Source organism: Gymnoscopelus braueri (assembly GCF_963280865.1).
Source record: "Gymnoscopelus braueri genome assembly, chromosome: 16".
NCBI classification, from domain to species: Eukaryota; Metazoa; Chordata; class Actinopteri; order Myctophiformes; family Myctophidae; genus Gymnoscopelus; species Gymnoscopelus braueri.
The window spans coordinates 26,821,221-26,836,012 of NC_137616.1; the positions used below are offsets into that span (position 1 = coordinate 26,821,221).

The 14,792-nt window shown below is 46.5% G+C and overlaps 1 protein-coding gene across 1 annotated transcript in view; it reads left to right on the forward strand.

The window, feature by feature from the left end:
* syne1a (spectrin repeat containing, nuclear envelope 1a) overlaps window positions 1-5,433 on the forward strand; it is a gene marked incomplete at its 5' end in the record, with an annotated part of 171,551 nt that extends 166,118 nt beyond the window's left edge. Inside the window, 5 exon segments of the mRNA XM_080452284.1 lie at window positions 74-202; window positions 399-680; window positions 818-910; window positions 1,636-1,697; window positions 3,758-5,433. Coding sequence (XP_080308410.1) covers window positions 74-202; window positions 399-680; window positions 818-910; window positions 1,636-1,697; window positions 3,758-4,034 — 843 coding nt within the window. The 3' untranslated portion in view covers window positions 4,035-5,433.
* Window positions 5,434-14,792: the final 9,359 nt, after the last annotated feature.

The window sequence follows — 14,792 nt, forward strand, 5'->3', positions numbered from 1 at the left end:
ATCCCTCTATGGCCGTCATGATGTGAATACGGTCAGATCTGAACAATGTCTACTGTCATCTCCCCACCTTAAGGAGTTCCATGAGATGAGCCACGGGTTGCTCTTGTGGCTGGAGAACATCGACCGCAGGAGAAACGAGGTGGTGCCCATCCCTCCCAAACTGGATCGTAAAACATTACTAGCTCATCACAGAACACTGATGGTATGTCTGTCCATCCAATACTGGGTCGTGGTGTAACGGCACGTACTGTCCAATCTACACTGTTTTAAGTTCTTTCCTGTTACTGATGGATGTCAGTGTCTTGTGACTAATATTACGTCAAGACCATTGGATAGAAAAACACATTCAGGTAACTCTTTTAATCTCAATCTCCATTTTCATTTATCCTCATCCCCAGCAAATCAAGAGTGAGCTGCTGGACTCCCAGCAGAAGGTGACCTCCCTCCAGGAACTGTCAGCCCAGCTGCTGGTTCACACTCAGTCCCAGAATGCAGTCCTACTTCAGTCCCCAGCTTCAGAGCAGAAGGCCCTGGCACACACGCAGGCCCAAGGCAGCGAGCGTCTGGAGGCCCAGGAGAAGGTGCACGTGATCTGGAACAGGCTGAGGCTGCTCTTGAGAGAGGTCAGCGCTGACCTGGAGGGTCTAGAGAGGAGGCTGGAGAATGCGGACACACAACAGGTCACGCTTTTTGAGTTTCCTGAAGGTTCCTGAAAGTTTTGTCGCAATGCTGCTAACAGTTAGTGTCTGTATCATTTCCTCCTCGGTTAACACTTTACTGTTCAGTAGTATCATTTTCTACTGGGTTTATGTTGCAGGAGTCCCTACTTTCTCTTCCTGTTAACAAGTCCGGCATCTCTCCATCAACTGGTCCAGTGAGAGAAGGGGCACACCCAAGTCGCAGACGATCGGTAATGTATTCCATTGTGCTGTCATGGGAGGGGTACTGTACAGCTATGTAGTTAACGTCTCTGATATAGCATCTTTAAATTACTCCCACCAAGTTAGTTAGATGTCCTATCAACCAATATATGATTCTCCCTCTTTCCCAAATGCATGTATAGACCCTGTAGTGCCTAGACCGGCCCACCCCCCCCCCCCCCCCCCCTTTGTTTTTATGATCAACGCAAGTTGATTGCCCCTGGTTTCCCTTGTCAGTTGCTTGCCAACATGCCAGCTGATATTTTGCTATCCCAACCACCTTTTTGGAAATGTTTTTTGCTGCCCACACCATGTTTATCTGCATAGCCAAAACTTTACAAGAAAAACTGGCTTTTCTGTTTGCTAGAATGATGACCAAATGGTTTTTGTGACAATTTAATCGATAGATTAATTGATAGTTTACATTACATGAACAATGATGCTTGAATCTTTCTTATTTTAATTGTGTAAATTTGTTTCACTGTTTTTAGCAGTTAAGGTTTGAGAAGCCAGATTTCTTGGTTCTGACAGTATATCACCGTCATTGATTATGTTGCTGCCCCTTTGGTTGATAATGTCTCTATAGCTGAAGTTACTGCTATCTTTATGTTATTAGTTTGTTTGTTTTCCTCTCATCTGAAGCTTTGTCTTTATTTGCCCTGGACTGAAACATTCTTTCTTTCTTTTACCCCTCCCTGCTCATTACGTGGTACAGCCCCGGGGCAAAAGTAGTCAGGCCCACGCAGAGCGACTCCCTGAGAGCGGCCCGCGCCACAGGTACCTCTCTCCTGGACTCTGGAACCACAGGGAGGATTATGGAACAAAAGTCACAACAGAACCCGGCCTTTCAGTATTCCCTCTACTCATGAAACATCAGCATCTGCCTCTCCCATAGTGGCTTTTACCCCAATCACAACTATAGGAACTATTGATCAAGGAACTAAACACAAATAAGTGATGTTTCACTTGTAGTAGGAGACTTAATGCTAAGAATAATAGCAGTTCTGATAACAGAGCTGTTTGCAATTGGATAACGTCCTGACATCAAGTCTTACCCCTGTTCCATCATCCTTCCTTTCTCTAGAGGCCATGTTACCAGCTATTAAAAGAGTGGGGAATCGCCTGTATCGGGCAGCTCCCCGTCTCCTTTAAGTGGAAATGTTTTATTTCTGTGCTTCCATTGCCCTGCTGCTCTCCCTCGCTGTTCTGAATGGCGTTGTCAAGTGTTATCATAAGGTCATCATACACCTTTTTGCTTCCCACTTTTCTCAGATTAACCCTGTAGTTCTCTCCTTCACCACTAGATGACACTATGTGAATCTTAATGCTCCTATTTTCTCGTCCCCCTTTAGTCCTGTTTTTTGTATCATATCTTTCTGCACTGTTTCATTCTATGTATATAGTTAAAAAGCGGGTTCTTGGGTGTTATATCCTTCTGTCCATTTATTTTCGTCTGCACTGTTCTCCTTTCACCAACTCACCTGCCTCTGTCCCTCCATTATTTCTGAAGCCAATGTCTGTGATATCTAATAACACCATGTACGTACATGCGGTGAGTCGTGACCTTGGTTGATGGCATTCATGCCAGCAGTGGTATGGCACAAGCAATTAGGTTATTGGTTGGTTTCCTATTGGATGTGACGCAGTGAGCATTGCATTCCCCCTAGTAACCTAGTTGATACTAATTGGCTGCGGAAATTGAAATGTACCAAAGACGGCAGAGTTGCCATGGAGATTAAATGTTTTCTTGCGTGGGCCACCTGAAGAAGCAGATATGCGAGTGTGGTGTGTCTGTGTGTGTGTACATGCACGCACACACACACACACACACGCACACACACACACACACGCACACACACTCAGAGCCTGTGCACAGTGGTCATGTTTATCGTAGAGTACTTGTACACATCAGTCATTGTGAATGTAAAAGGACTAAGTCAATTTGTCCGGTTACAGTGTGTGCATTTGGAGGGATCTATCTGAGCAGGCCTGTGGGACCGTCTCGGCCCCAGATAGGTTGAGTCAGAGTAGGAACATGGTGTTCCTTCTCCTGCCTCCTCTTGGCTCCCACATGGGAGTCTCTGGGAGTCTCTGGGGAGGCATTTGGCACGCCTCTTTTAGCTTGGAATGAGATGTGACATTGAACTCTCACACACTCCACTCTGAAGCCAGAGCATCTTCATCCTCACAGTGAGGAAAGAAAACAGCTAACTAGTGGTGCACTTATTGGTTCATTATGTTCCGATACTAATATGCACATTAGTACTGTATGTGGGTGTTTGTTCTGGTGTGTGTGTGTGTGTGTGTGTGTCTCTGCACATGTACGTATGTATGTGTGTCCAGCTCTGTGTATGCATGTGTATGTGCGTGCAGGAGTATTCTGGTGTTTCTGTTACTTTTTAACTTCTCATGTTTCTTATTGTAACTATCTTTTACCTGAGGATGGATATAGGGGTACATGTTGCATTTCCGTATGTCTAGCTCTCCTTCCTGCTGTGTTTGAATACCAATGTTTCTATCCACCAGACTGAGTCAAAAGGTATTGGCAAATGATTCATGTTCTTTGTTTTAACCTACACAGAGTAACAGATAGCTGGTTTTAAATCTGGACAATTCAGATTGTGGGTTTGGGCTGTCCTTCAAAGAAAACCTACACAAAATTGACTTTCCTGCCATTGTCTAAACATCCTGCCAGTCATTGTTGTGCGCTACATGGTGAACACCACTAATCTGGAACCCAACTTGGGTAAAACAAAGTATTTGCCAATGATATATGACCCAGGTCTGTTTTGCGTGTGTGTGTGCTTGATTTAACTCCCGTCTCCATCTCCCTGCAGTCTGAGCAGATCGTCAGGGGGCGTTGGCTGCGCTTCCTCCCGTTCTGACCTCCCAGACGGCCTGTCCTCCTCCTCCTCCGCCCCATCGAAGGGCCAGTCCTTCCTGCTGCGTGTCCTCAGGGCCGCACTTCCCGTCCAGCTGCTGCTCCTGCTCCTGATCGGCCTGGCCTGCCTGGTGCCCATGACGGAAGAGGACTATAGCTGCCACCATGCCAACAACTTTGCCCGCTCCTTCCATCCCATGCTGCGCTACACCAATGGACCTCCGCCTATATGAGGGACAGTTTACTGAGCTACCCGCTGCTTTGCCAAGGACTCCGCGGAGTCGTATGAATGTTCCCTCTCTTGCCCCCCACCCTCTACCTGGCTCTACAACAAGAGACTCCGTGTTGTGGAAGGACACTTGTATAAAGTGACTCTAGTGGTGATAGCGAGACTCGTGTCTGATGCTGTCAGATTTCCCTACTAACAAGAAATGCACTGTTCTGAAGAGTTCCCCTGAGTCTTTAAAACCAGTTTCTATCTCCAGGGTCAATGGACCTTTTCCTGGGACAACCCCCAACCCCACCCAGTGATAATCTGATGTGTTTTTATCCTTTCTAACTTAAAAAACAAATGTGTACATTATTATTGAAATTAAACTTGTGTCATTGATGAAAAACAAAGCACTATTTATATACTGTATGTTGGGAGCCAAAGTCAGCCGAGCTGTTTGTCCACGCAAATTCAGTGCTGCTACTATTTATTTTGTGTTCAATCAGTTGGTAGATTGTTAGTATAGATGAACCTAAGGCACCACCTAGGGAGTGGCGTATCGTACCTAGACTGTAGACCACGCAAATGATACCATCACAACTCTTCATATCTAGGGCTGTGACCATCACAGCCCTAGATATGAAGAGTTTTTGCTCCAAAGTGACATAACCACCATTTGAAAAATCATCACATCAGCTGTTATAAAAATGAATGAATAGCACAATATTAAAATCCTTGATTGTGTTCTTTGAAGGTTAGTAACCAAAGTCCTTGTTTGGCAAAAATGAGTGATTGACTGAGTTGCCAATCAACTACAATATATTTTAGAGGTATTGGATGATGAAGCTATGACTTTTTTCTTTGTTCCAAAATGGGGTTGTCTGTAGCATTTTGGGTCTCTTCATATGTGAATACAGCTAAAATCTGAAACCTATAGCACTGACTTGAGCACTGTTGAAGGTACTGCACTGAAGCCGTCCGACTGAGATGGCCCACTTGTTTTCCCCCTAAAGCCAATGCTAGTATTTTTTTTTATTTCAATATTTAATCATCTTGGGCATCTACAAAAGAAAGAAATCATGTATGCTCACTTGTTATCGGATTCAGTTGATTTGTATATTAATGTTTGAAATGCCTTTGAATATAAGCAGTTATTTTTTTACCTCGGTTTGAGCATGCACTTGAAAGTCCCTTGCTTTTGAGAAAACCAAACAATCACTCGTAGTGTTGAGTTAGCTGGACATGACATGAAATAGTGTGCTTTGTAATAATGTTGATTCTGACGTGATGGACAGACATCAGAATCACTGCGTTGTTCAAATGTACCCTGTAAAAAAAATTATGAAATATGAAAATGGTTATTTATGTATGTACAGTTTGCTAACGCTAACATTCATGAAGAATACTCTCTTTGCATATAATAAAACATCAAATATACATGTTATCGTCTCCTTTATGAGAGAACAAAAGAATATGTAATATATATATATATATATATATATATATATATTTATATATATTATACACACACACAGATATATAAAAGACCCTCTTCACTGTACAATGTAAGTCAATGAGGAGCATATTTTAAATTATCAATTTCTAGTCAATGGAGAAATTATTTTTGATTTCTTCTCCACCTTTGGAGAGAGACATCATGATGGCAAGGTAACTAAACAACCCAAACCTCCTATACCAAAGTGGTCTTGCCCTTTAAGCAGTAAATCTGATCACAAACCAATGAGGTTCCCCACACTTAATCAATTCTTATGCGAAAATCAAAGATCTACAAGCCCGAAAAAAAAGCTTTTTTTCCCCCACCGTTACTGCCGTTTTTCCCACGGGGGGCTCTTGACCCCAGTACATTTTTAAGTATTTCCAGTATTTTGGTGAGTCAGTGACAGATGGTGTAATGCGATAGTGATCAGACTCTCAGCACAGAGGTTTCATGTTCAAATCCCAGTCGTCCCATATTTCAATGTTGTAGTAGGCTACTTTGAAATTTTCAAGGCCAAAATACACTAGAATACACCTGCTGAGAGACAGTGAGAGATGGTGTAATGGGATAGTGATCAGACTCTCAGCACAGAGGTTCCATGTTCAAAGATGGGCGTTATGACTGAAAGAACTCTTCCCAGCTGAAGTTTTACTAATTAATTAGTATTAGCTTTATCAACTAATTAAAGCAGACACACAGGGTTATTTATGTAATTTAAAGGTGTCCCTGAGCAAGACACCCAACCCCTAACTGCTCCCGTTAATTAATAATACATTTAAAATGTTATGAGGTCATATCATTTATAATAATATAATATAATATAATAAGTATAAAAAACACATTAGTTGTAAAAGACGTGTCTTTTCAACAGATATCCCTTTACCCACCGGGCACACACAATACAACGCCCATACGCCGTGCATACGCCGTCCATCCGACGTCCGAGTCAGACCTCAGTCAGCAGCAGTTTTGCAAAAAATAAGTTGAAACGACGTCGACACACGTCTGACTCGGACGTCGTATGGACGGCGTATGCACGGCGTTTGGGCGTTGTTGTATGGTGTGCCCAGTGGGTAGAGACGTCTGTTGAAAAGACACGTCTTTGTGCAACTTGAATTATGGTTTCTTGTCAAATTCTCCGTAACATACTCACTATGGGATATCAGCGCCTCCTGGCGATGAACAGAGCTACATACCATAAACTCCCGGGCCATTCATTTGCTGAGAAGGGTATGTCACGTGTCCGGTAGACCGGAAGAGGTATAAAACCTCTTACGTGACGTGGCTCTCCCTCTTTCGCTTCTCTGCATGGCAGATGCAACAGCTCAAGACATACCTTAATAATATAACTTTGATCAGGACAGAAACCAGCTTTAGCCCACTCGGTGGTACTAGTTATCAACCAACGGGTTTTCCTCCTATATAAAAAAAAAAAAAAAAAAGTATTATTATTTCCGCTCCCGCGGCTATCTTCTGTTTCTTTCTTTTACTTCTAAAAGGAAGTTTTCCTCCTTTGAGTTTTCCACGCTCTTAGCCTTGTGGCTGAAAGCTAACAGGTTAGCTCGAGATGGAGGTTCCACGTCCCTGCGGATTGCTGCTCTGCCGCTTGATGATCGCCGGGGATGACCCTCATGGGTTCTGCATCTTGTGCCTCGGACTCCACCATGGACGAGGCATTTCCAAGATGCACCGGGACGCTGCGAGGACTGCGCTCTGTTCTCCACGCTGCACCTCGATAGCCGCCTAGCCAGGGCCAGCGCCCTGGCTGCGGGAAGCAGCGACGTCTCGTCCCCGATCGTCACGGCTCCAGCAACACCCCGCATGGACACCGGCCCAGGGAACGTGAGTGGTGGGACCCACCACGTGCGTCCTCAGATCAACATGGGCCCTCCAGCAGTCCCGGCTGCGAGCGGCGCTAGCCACCGCTCGCAGCACCTCCAGGCTGCTACACAAGCCGTGCTACGCAGCACTACAGCAGCCGCTAGCACCGTGTCTGGGGGAACCACCCAGGCGCAACTACCTAGCAGCACTTCCTCCGCAGCCCCGGCGCCCTCGAGCGGCGCTAGCCACCGCTCGCAGCACCTCCAGGCTGCTACACAAGCCGTGCTACGCAGCACTACAGCAGCCGCTAGCACCGTGTCTGGGGGAACCACCCAGGCGCAACTACCTAGCGGCACTTCCTCCCCCTCTTCCCAGCCGTCTACTCCGCTGCCACAGCAAGCGTACTGGGACAGCGGTGCGTCGCCAGAAGACAACGAAAGGGCTCCGGCGACGGCAGCATGGACGAGGGGAGAACGAGGCAGAAGCTCGTGAGTGAGTTAGCCCAGACTAGCTACGTTAGCTTTCTCGCTAGTTTAACGTCGCCTTAGTCAGGCAGTGTTTTTGTTGGCTTAACACCCATGCAACAGGTTATTAACAGCGTTGTTCTAGCCTAGCTTGCCTCGCTAGGACAACACCAGCTTGTTAGCCTTCTCACTCTGTGTATCGAGCAACCTCGGGGGCTTCTGAAGACCTTGGACAGGCTCATCGGGCGCCATTGGGAAACGTGTGCGTTGTCCGCACTGGGTGACATCAGAGCCCCCTCCTAACTCGCTTGCTGAGTGCGCAGCTTGTTGGAGAGTTTGCAGTCCGGAACTGTTTACTATCCCGGTACATCAGTGGTACACTGTGTGTGTACAGGTTTTTTTTCAGTACAGCAGTGACACACTGGTTGTACTGGTCAGCTCCCCTGATCAACAACAACACACTGTGGTTGTACTGGTGTGTTTTCCACGTGCCTTTATGCATAATTTTTTTGAAAAGAAGGGGGGGGGGGGGGGGCGTATGACCCTCTCTGCGGACGGTGCGTCAAGGAGATTGGTGGACGAAATAGGTAGCTGATATATTGCACTTTTACCTTAGCGCTAGGTATACTCTTGGTTGCTTGTTTTTGCAGAAAATGCACTAAAGACTTCTGGTGATTAGTAGTTTTCGTTCCCTACCTATGTTGAATACACTTATTGTAAGTCGCTTTGGATAAAAGCGTCTGCCAACTGACTGTAATGTAATGTAATGTAATGTAATGTAATGGACCAGCATTGATTTCAAGGATGCTTATTTCCACGTTTCCTTTCTATCCACCACAGTCAGGAGGTGGCGCGGCACACAGACGTGGCCGTTTCCCCACTTGACGTCGCGGGGTTTTCACCATCACCGTCCGTCGAGCGTCTTGGTCCCGTCTCAGCAGACCACCTTCATAGGGGATCTCGCTGGGCTAGACCAGGCTCACGGCACGTCTGTCCCGGGCGGGATAGACAGCGTTTCGGCCTATGGTCTTCTCGCGTGAGGCGACAAGTCACATACAGGCTATGCATGCAGGCGACGGGTCTCATAACTTCGGCCTTACACCTGTTTCGCCCCACATGTGACCTTTTTTTCCCGGAGGTGGATGTGGGCTCTTGGAGCCCCGTCCACCTAAGGTTATCGGAAGGTCCGGGTATCCCCACGGTGCGTGGACACGCTTAGATCGTGGTCAGATGCAGCCCTTCTGTTCAAGGGGTCAGAATGGGTGCTGTGGTCTCGCGGAAGGTCATTACCACGGACGCCAGCCTCACAGGAGGGTTGCCGTCCACGAGAGCCGCTCGGCCAGGGGGGTGTGGGGTCCCAGTCTACAGACGGCCCACATCAACTACCTGGAGCTGATGACGGTCTTTTTCTGACGGTCAGACTTTGCAAGGCTCGGTTTTCGAGGTTGTCATGTCCTGATCAGAACCGACAACACCACGACCATGTGCTATGTCAAAAAGCAGGGAGGCCTGGCCTCTCCAGTGTTGGACAGGCTAGCTGGCGATCTGACGCTGTGGTGCGACGCGCGCCTTACGTCAACCAGAGCCTCACAGGTACCGGGCCTCCTGAACAGCGGAGCGACTCTGTTGTCCAGGGGCATTTTTTGGTACGCAGATTGGCCTCTCCTCCGGAGATAACAAGCCAGATCTGGGCCAGGTTGGCCGACTGAACTGCTTTATGCGTTCCCGTCACTGGAGTTGGTCCTCTCAACTTGGAGAGGGTCAGACTCCGCGGACTGTCAGTGCCACTGGTGGCACTGGCGTGGGGCGCGTGGAGGTTAGGAATAATCCTCTCCTCTACGATGAGCCCTGGCCCCTCCCCCCGATCAGAGATCTACTACGGCAGGCAGGGGTCGGGATTTTCCACAAGCAACCTCAGGACCTAGACCGGTGGGCTTGGCCCGTGAGGGGGAGACCTTGACTTCTTATGGCCTGGCCCCTGAGGTGGTAGCTACCATCCAGGGGGCGAGGGCCGTTTCCACGAGGGCTGCATACGACGACAGATGGAACATGTTCGTGTCGTGGTGTCTGAGTCAGTCACCGCCGGTGGAGGCCTTCCAGGCCCCGGTACACAGCATCCTCATTTTCTTGCAGGAAGTTGAGTCAAGGTCTGGCTTTCTCGACGGTTAAGGTGTACCAGGCGACCATTTCCGCTTGTCACGTGGGTTTCGATGACATGACGGTTGGCCGACATCCGCTGGTGCGTAGTTTTATGAACGGTGCCAGGTGGGCCAGGCCGGTCTCTAGGCCTCTGTTCCCGGCCTGGGACCTGGCGGTGGTGCTGGGGGCGCTTTGCCTCCCACCGTTCGAGCCTTTTGAGTCTGTGGATCTGGAGATCGTTAGTCTCGAAACGGTTCTTGTGGTTGTTTTAACTACAGCTACACGGGTCAGCGACATACATGCGCTCTCAGTGAGTTTGGAGTGCATGAGGTTCTTGGGAGACGACAGCAGGGTTTGTTTAAGCCCAACATGGCGTTTGTTCCCAAGAACGGGGTGGTGACCCAGACACCGGTTGAGCTGGTAGCTTTTCATCCGCCTCCTTTTGCTTCAGCGGAGGATAGGCGGCTGCACTGTCTCTGCCCAGTGAGGGCTTTGAAGCTCTACTGCCAGAGGACGGCGGTCGGCCGGTGGTCGCAACTTTTTGTCTCCTTCGGCCCAGATGGTCGGAGGAAGGCAGTGACTAAGGCGACGCTTTCTAGATAGAGTTTGGATGCCATTAGGCTGGCCTACGTCAGTAGTGGCGCTCCAGTTCCAGAAGGACTGAAGGCTCACTCTACTAGAGGCGTGGCTACTTCCTGGGCCCTCTCCAGGGGAATGTCGGTCCAGGAGGTGTGCGCGGCCGCAAACTGGTCGTCTCCATCGACTTTTGCGGCCTTCTACAGCCTGGATGTGGCAGCGGCGTCAGTGGCGCACGCTGTACTGGACATAGCGGCTGTCTCTAGTTAGGGTAGGGGAGGTTAGGCAGGTTTTTTGTGTTAACCCGCCTTTTTTCCCTTCCCTACCTTCCTTCTCTTGAGTCCCCTCGGAACCACCGTTGGTAGGTTTCCAGGGGAGGAGGCCCTGTTTCCTTGTTTTCACTTATGGGACAGACTTGTGTCTGTTCATTAGCTGAATAGGCAGACTTGGTCTGTCAGGGTCTTCTTTCTTTCAATATCCCGCACCCCGGCCCGGAGGGTTGGGGCGCCCAGGAGGCAAGGCGGGGCCTTGCGGCTAGGGGGCGTGCGGACCTGAGAGGGTTTCGGTATGGCTATAAGCCCCAGGGGGGTTTATGTATCCCATAGTGAGTATGTTGCGGAGAATTTGACAAGAAACTCGAGGTTACGGATGTAACCCCGGTTTCTTTAGAATTCGGAGTAACATACTCACCTAACACCCCTGTTTGTGTGCATCTGCATGCAGAGAGCGGTTGTTAAAGAGGGAGAGCCACGTCACGCAAGAGGTTTTATACCTCTTCCGGTCTACCGGACACGTGACATACCCTTCTCAGCCAATGAATGGCCCGGGAGTTTATGGTATGTAGCTCTGTTCATCGCCAGGAGGCGCTGATATCCGATAGTGAGAATGTTACTCCGAATTCTAAAGAAACCGGGGTTACATCCGTAACCTCGAGATTTTTGATTGCATTTTAAGTTTTAGATGGCTTTTCCCCAACCCCATAGCCTAAGTGAACAGTGAACACCAGTGATATTGTAAGTTTATTAAGTGGAATTCATAATTCATAATGGTCAATTATTGTTTCCCCCTTCCTATAAATGTAAGGCAAGTTTTAGATTCATCACGCACAAACATTACATTTCCCCACCAACATAGAAAGAATACTATCAGTAATTTATCCACATAATGTATATACAATAAAAATATGCTATGAATAATTATGAATAATCTCCGTTTATAAAGCCCTGGATTGACTTTCAGCCAGCAGGTGTCGCGGCAACAACATGAGACCAAAATACTTGTTAGTCACGTGACCTTTTGCCTTTTGTAGTCAAATGCACTTTAGCCTGCTTTACTTTATGTTCTTTATGTCAGTGTTTATGTTCTTTATGCCCCCCCCCCCGAGGACATTTTTTAACAAAGTAGATGACATTTCCAGATCTTGGGAGTTTGACACTTTTATCAGATCAGGCTTTACTTACATAGGATCCATTAAAAAGTTAAAAGTAGCAATAAAAGAGCCATATTTAATAATAACATTTTGCTGGGGACCCCCTGTAACCCCCCCAAGGACCCCTGAGGGTCCCCGGACCCCACTTTGAGAACCAATGCTTAACGCTTTTTGAAAGTCCAGTTGCAACCATTCTATAGCAACCATTCTAAAATAGTTGCTATTTTAGAATGTTTATGCTGAAAAGTAACAGTTTTGGCCATAATGAGGTTTCCGCCCGACAGACAATATATTTATATTTATGTACATACAAAATTGCTGCTATACGAAAACGTATTGTTACTGCACTGTTTCTTATTTTCATTTTCATTTGTAATAAAATGTCACTGTACATCACAAGGTATTCTTCATTTTATGTATGGTCCAGTATATTATTAATTCATATTAGTCAATGTATTCCAGTGGGGCAAGGCAGCCTACTGTAAGTCTTAAAAAATATATATAAAACATAACCCTAACCCTCAACAGTGAGTGGGATCAAATCAATATGGTAACGTCTTATGCAAATGAGCCATGCGGTCGAATGTAAACAAATCGCTTGTGCAGTCTGGATCTGTCATGACCGTCATGGATGAACTTCAACCTGGTGTTTGCACTTTCTCCATTTTTGACCCATTCATTCATCTACATAAACATTCGGATTTCAAATATAACGTTTTTGACCCTGGCAAGGGTGGTAGTTGAAAGTGTGACGTCTGCTGCGGCTGCTCTAGCCATAGCTCAGTCGGAAGAGCTCTTGACTTCAGACCACAAGGTCATGAGATCGAATCCCAGCACAGTACTTAGCATCTGAGCAATCTGGCTCCCACGGGTCTACTGTCTTTTTTCGCCTTTATCATAAAGGTTGCTGGACAATATATAGAGGATGAAATGCATAATTTATTAAATAATATAAAGGTAATATCAAATACATTGTAAAAAATTAGAGACATGACGCTTTATTAGCAAGACAGTCTTTTATTATATTATTCCTCATTTTGCTGGTTTCCCCTGAAACCCCTTTACTGTTACAGAGTGGAACTGCATTAAAATCTCTTCTGATGATGTGGCCATAGCTGAATGGTTAGAGAGCCTGCCTGGCAAGCCATACATACCAGGTTTGATCCCAGGCCTCAGCAATGTGTCAAAGTGTCCCTGAACAATACACTGAAAAGAATCATTCACCCAAAAAATACTTATTTTCACACTCCATGAAGCGAGCTCAGACATATTGGCGCATATAATAGGCATTGTAGATCAGTAGGCGATAATTCCAATATTCATTATACACTCCTCATGTTTAAGCCTAACTGAATTATATATTTTTGGACTTGTATATAAATTGTATATATTTTTGGACTTGTGCATTTAATTTGTCGGCAATACTTTGCCACGCTTTCTCCCTGGATCCATTTATTGCGGCCGTGTTTCCTTTCTTGCTTATTATACATTTTACTTCCTCGTATGATTCCGGGGAGACATCAAATTTCTCTTTTGGGTCTTGAGTCAAGACCCAGGCTCCCAGGGAGATATCAAATTTCTCTTTTGGGTCTTGAGTCCCAGACTTAAGACCCAAAAGAGAAATTTGATGTCTCCCCGAGAGCCTGGGTCTTGACTGTCTTTTAGGTCTTGAGTCTTGGGACTCAAGACCCAAAAGAGAAATTTGATGTCTCCCCGGGAGCCGGGACCCAAGCCTCAAGACTCTTGAGCTAAAAAGTTTGTGAACCACTGCCATTTAGAACAGTGGTTTTCAACCTTTTTCATGCCAAGGACCCCTAAATTGATATACATTTGGCCGCGGACCCCCATCTGTAAATTTTTTGTGCCAGGGACCCCCAGAAGCAAAGATTTGAGTTAAAAATGTTTGCTTTAAAAACCACCGCTGAAGAATTGATTGATTGATCGCTCCACTCCCATCAAACTCTTCACAGAGTCTGGAGAGAGCTGCCGCACACAGGAGGTATGCACAACACACACGCACATACGGTACATGCCCCACATAACCACCCATCTTTGGTTGGGATCCGGAACCGAATACATTACAACATTGAGGAACCGGAATCGGTTTCATCACATTTGGAACCTTTTTTTCCGGAACCGGTTATATCGCACTGTCAGAGCTGCAGTGTTTATTTCGTCGACTAAAACTATGACGAAAAATGGTCGTCGACTACCTTTTTTCACTGACGAAAACTACATAAAAACTAAATACAAGCTATGATGACTAAAACTAAGACTAAATATAGTGACAATTTCGGAAGAACGGAATCGTTAAAATACTTAATCCCAACCCACATACCCATCACATGCATGTTGAACAGTATGCGCCTTAATTGCTAGGCCAGCGGCACCTCCGCTTTTGAGATTTTCATGTGGGTCCTGAGCCAGAAAAGTTTGGGAACACACTATCCGATAGTGTGTCCACATAATCGGAATCGGAACATCCCCAGTTCAATTCCCCGCTGGAGACCTTTGTTGCATGTCATTCCTCCTCGCTGATATCAGCTTCTAATTCAGTCATGTGTCTGTCACCTGTGTCCTTATACCCATGTATGGAGATTTCTGAGGACATCATTAGGTCATCTGGCCTATTGATGGCTGGCCTCCAAGTACTATGCACTAAGTATACTACAACGGGCATGCGTTCCCAACAGGGATCTAACCACCAGGAACGCACAGTACAAAAAATGTACAAATAACAAAGACTTGAGACAGTGAGATGCGCTGTAACCAATAACGGATCTGAGAAGGCACGTCAGAAAGCCTGTGTTCTGATAAAGCCTCTCTTGACATATCATAGTTGATTAACAGAGA